At 41.0% G+C, this 5,000-nt stretch overlaps 1 protein-coding gene across 1 annotated transcript in view; it reads right to left on the bottom strand.

Moving 5' to 3' along the window:
* Positions 1 to 767: 767 nt before the first annotated feature.
* The window catches only part of LOC119591926 (dnaJ homolog subfamily A member 1-like), a 16,501-nt gene continuing 12,268 nt past the window's right edge, over positions 768 to 5,000 (bottom strand). Inside the window, exons 4-6 of the mRNA XM_037940683.1 lie at positions 3,099 to 3,260; positions 2,115 to 2,300; positions 768 to 1,636 (exon numbers count right to left, since the gene is read on the bottom strand). Of these exons, the coding sequence (XP_037796611.1) occupies positions 1,421 to 1,636; positions 2,115 to 2,300; positions 3,099 to 3,260 (564 nt within the window). The 3' untranslated portion in view covers positions 768 to 1,420. The remainder of the gene's footprint in view (positions 1,637 to 2,114; positions 2,301 to 3,098; positions 3,261 to 5,000) is intronic.

The following is a 5,000-nucleotide window of genomic DNA, read 5'->3' as shown; positions in this document are numbered from 1 at the left end:
ATATACATATATATTAATGGCATTTCGAAGTCACAGAAATTTACGCAGTCATCAAATCGAAAGTTAAATCGATGATTATGCATATCTAATTATACATTATACAAATTGGAGTGCTAGATTTATTTCCTTTTTGAATATAACAACGGTATACGGAAGAAATTCATTAAATTACATTAGTCAAAATGCAAATACACAAAAAAGGGACTAAAAGTAGAAAAGGTATGAATGAGAATAATTATTTTCACAATACAAGATATGCATTTAACCGGTTTCGAATATATCTTCGAAAACGGTTAATTACATCTGTTGTATTATAAAGATATTCATTCTTATTCATACCTTTTATACATTTGTTGTTATACATTTGGTTCAAGAGGGTAATTGCAATGAACAATACTTTTCACTTTTTCTTGATAATTCCTTCACCGTATTCAGATATATATATATATATATATATATATATATATATATATATATATATATATATATTAAAAATATAAAAAATATATATATATTAAAAAGAATAAAAAGGCACACCAATAGATGGGTATCAGCAATAGATAGAAACATATGTTAATGACCGATGATCTGATTAAAATTTGACAGTAATTCTGAAGAAGTATAAACATACTTGACCAAAAATAGTAGTAAATCAATACGTGATTTGTTGAAAAACACTTAAAATCACTTGCTTTGAGACGCGATGTTAGTCATTTGAACGATTTTGAATATAGATGTGAAGAAAAAATGGCAAATGAAACAAATAATAATGAAACAACTTTTTTATTATTCCAATCATTATTCCAAATATTGCAGAATTGCCGCTTCGCTCCAACGACTTCACTACATCCGGGTTGTGTTGAGGTAGCGGGGTAACTGTGGCATTTTATTTCTGTCCCGCCACTGGTTTTATTCTACGTTCTTGTATTTTCATTTATTTGTCGAACTTACCATCGTTATCATTCTTACCTCTAAATTCTTTTTCTTTTCTTTTTTCTTCCTCAAAATATATATAAAAAAAACGCTTTCCCTTCCATATTTGTACGTTAAGGGAAGACATAAGGTAAAGGAAGGGGAGGACGAGGCAAACATGGACAAGGTTAATACTTTCCTGGGATCACAAACCTCACCCAGAAACGATCCAGGAGCAGCCTACTCTCTTCTAGAACCGCGAGGACCTACCCAGAACCGATACAAAATAAGGGGGCAGCTTGGAACCAGGAACCACAACCGCGGAACAATCTAGAAGTACGTTGAAGCTCCCTTTCAGTTCCCCCGCCCCTCCTCCCCTCCCCCACGTGAACCGCATGAAGAACCTGCCAACTGCCTCGTTTGGACTCGCTTCGAATCACCCAGAGCGACGACTCAAAACCCGAGAAATAAATACAAATAAATAAATGAACAAATAAATGAAAAAACACTAAGACTGTCTACAACCCGCCGGCTGGTCGTCTGTCTCCATTCTCTCGTCCTCGTGGTATATGTCCCTCTCGCGTTCTCTCTGTCCCTTCTCCTCGACGTACGGGGTCATGGTAACGGTTTCCTCCTCGCCCGTGAGCTCCTCGGCGGGTCCTCGAGGGAAAAGCGCTTCGAACTCTGCTATGAAGTTGTTGTCTACCGCGTCGGGGAAATCCACCTGGAAAGGAGAACGAGGTTAGGGAATCGAGGAGTCGAGGGCGATTAGTTGCTTGTTGGTGTGTGTTGGGATGTGTTATTGCTTTTTTCCGTTTGTGTGGCTGGTGTTCTCTCTTTTTTCTCTCTCTCTGTGCCTGTCTGTTTGTCAGTCTCTCTCTCTCTCTCTCTCTCTCTCTCTCTCTCTCTCTCTCTCTCTCTCTCTCTCTATGTATGTATGTATACACATACATATACATATACATACACACACATATACGCGCGCGCGCGCGCGTATGTATGTTTGTGTGTGTGTGTGTGTGTGTGTGTGTGTGTGTGTGTGTGTGTGTGTGTGTGTGTGTGTGTGTGTGTGTGTGTGTGTGTGTGTGTGTGTGTGTGTGTGTGTGCGCGCGCGCGCGTGTGTTTGCACCAGAAAATCTTGATCTATCCATCATATATCTCTTTCTCGTCGCTACACACGAGCACACACTCTGCCTCCTTACCTTGAACTTGATATAAAGGTCGCCCCGGACGTAAGGATTCCTAAAGAGAGGGAATCCTTCCTCGACAATCACTTTCTCATCATCGGGGTCTATCACTTTTCCCTGAGGGTGAGTCACCACCAGCGTGCGTCCGTCCAGGGTGGTCAGGGTGCGCCGGAACCCGCACAGGGCCTCCACCAGGTTTATCTGAGGACGGGGGGATACGGCGAAAGAGGAGGATGTTATTAGCTTCCCTGTGTCTTCGTCTTTGTGTGAGAGGATGCTGTATGTGCGTCGTTTCTTTGAAGGAAGGAAGCATCTTCGTTTATTATGTCTATTGTTGAAATGTCTGTCTTTTGCAATTTCGTTGTGGAAAGAGATTGTTGTTGTATTTTATATTATTGGTATTGTGGTAAAACAAGAAAAGTATCATTAATCGTTTGTTTAACGAGATGATATGTACGTCGGAATTTCCATTTAAAATGAACGCACATACGAGTAAATAACAACAGTAAAGACAACAGAAACAACATACTTACGGCGATGGTAACAACACTAGTAAAGCGAATCCAGAAAAGAAAAAAAAAATGATGATGATATTGTTTATAAAGATTATCAATTCCAATCTTTCACGGACACAAACACTCTCAGCTTACCCCAAATCCGTCTTTTTCTTTGCTCTCTTCACGCACTTCCCTCAACCCCTCTTGTCTTCATGTTATTATAGACAACATAAAGATTCCCTCTGTCTCTGTCTCTCTCTCTGTCTCTCTGTCTGTCTGTCTCTCTGTCTCTCTCTCTTTCTCTCTCTCTCTGTCACTCTGTCTCTCTCTCTCTCTCTCTCTTTCTCTCTCTCTCTCTCTCTCTCTCCTCTCTCTCTCTCTCTCTCTCTCCCCTTCTTCTTCTTCTTTCTCTTTTTATCCTCCTCCTCCTCTTCCTCCTCCTCTTCCTCCTCCTCTTCCTCCCATTCCTCTTCACTCTTCCCTAATGCTAAAATCCCTTTACCTTCATATCCGTGTACAAATCGAGTCCCTTCCTCTTGAAAATGTCGTGTGACTTCTCCTGTAAGATAATGATAACGTCGCCTGCTTCCTGTCCTGCGTCTTGGTCTCCTTCTCCCCTTAGGAAGATCTTCGTGCCGTGGTGCATCCCTCGCTCGATATCCACCTGAAATATTTACGTTCTTTTTGTAACTCGCCTTTGTAAGTACTCGTTGTTGTGGGTACGCGTTATGTTTCAGGTACTTATTGTAGGTGTTTACTACAAGTGTTGATGGTAGGTAGTTAATATAGGTTCTGTGTAGGTATTTAATGCAAGTCCTCACTGTAGTTAGTTATTATAACTATTCATTGTAGTAATAATCATCGGATTGGCCTGTTTCAGAGCCCTGGGCGGAGTCACGGGGTCAAGCCAACATTACCTTAGGGTATGTGTACAATCATCTCCCTTATAAAATGAACGACTAAAGATTCGCTTTTAAAATGAGCACCTTATTTATGAACACAGTAAGAACATACAATCCTGATTGCATGGAGGCACATGTTGGAGTGACTGTCATGTACGTATGCACATATAGCCTGTGTGCTTCATCACCATGAACCATCGCCCATCGGTAAAAGAATATCCACAATACACAAAAACTTAAATTAGCTTCTTACCATCCGAATCCCAGTTCCTGACCCCAGGCTTACAGAACAAGACCGAAATAACCTTCTAAACAGAACACATAATGTTCACAACTTTTTCAACAGCTGTAAAGTCGCTCTAAATCCACCATTGTACGCTGAGGATGCTACTTTTTCTGCCTCCATTATAGATCGGAGCGTAAAGCACTTTTATAACATTTTACAGAAAAATCAAGGAGTATAACACGCCTGACCAATACTTTCCATAAAAGTGCGACTGAAGAGATAAAATAGAATTTTAAACTTTCTCCTCTCTCTCTCTCTCTCTCTCTCTCTCTCTCTCTCTCTCTCTCTCTCTCTCTCTCTCTTTCTCTCTCTCTCTCTCTCTCTCTCTCTCTCTCTCTCTCTCTCTCCTCCCTCCCTCCCTCCCTCCCTCTCTCTCTCCTCTCCCTCTCTCTCTCTCTCTCTCCTCTCTCTCTCCCTCTCTCTCCTCTCTCTCTCTCTCTCTCTCTCTCTCTCTCTCTCTCTCTCTCTCTCTCTCTCTCTCTCTCTCTCTCTCTCTCTCTCTCTCTAACATCAACCCAGATGCAAATGTAACGTATTGAAATTCACGAGCGTTGCTTCCAAATACTAATTTCCTAACATCTTTTTTCCCCCCTCCTCCAAGAAAGAATATTAAAAAGGAGTTTTCCTTCGTCTTCTAAGAAACTGCTCTCGAGTTTGCCGTCCAAGTGGTCGATTATGGATTAAGAGGTTACGTACAAGTGGTGGTGTAATGGAGGGAGAAACGAGAACAGAGGGAAATGATATGAAATTCGACTTCAAAAGAGTGGTGGTGGTGTTTATAATGGTGGGGATGATGGTGAGGGTGAGGGTGGTGGTGGTGATGGTGAGGGTGGTGGTGAGGATGATGGTGGTGTTTATAATGGTGGGATGATGGAGATGGAGATGGTGAGGGTGATGGTGAGGGGGGTGGTGGTGGTGGTGGTGGTAGGGGTGGTGGTGGTGGTGGTGGCGGTGATGTTAATGTTGATGTTGATGGTGATGGTGATATCAATAGTAGTAGTAGTAATAATAATGATTATTATTATTATAACAACAACAATAATAATAATGATAATATAAATGGTAGTTGCAGTAGCAGTAGAAGTAGTAGGAATGCTACTACCGCAGATGATGGTATAAAAATAACAGCCCAGAATCACAATAATAACAACAATCATACTAAATACGCAATAACACAATTATGGTAGATACTAGCCTGTTTTGATGAACATATTGA

The sequence above is a fragment of the Penaeus monodon genome, chromosome 3 (assembly GCF_015228065.2).
Source record: "Penaeus monodon isolate SGIC_2016 chromosome 3, NSTDA_Pmon_1, whole genome shotgun sequence".
NCBI classification, from domain to species: Eukaryota; Metazoa; Arthropoda; class Malacostraca; order Decapoda; family Penaeidae; genus Penaeus; species Penaeus monodon.
The sequence above is the reverse complement of the archived record's forward strand: the minus strand, read 5'-3'. Positions and strand labels throughout refer to the sequence as shown.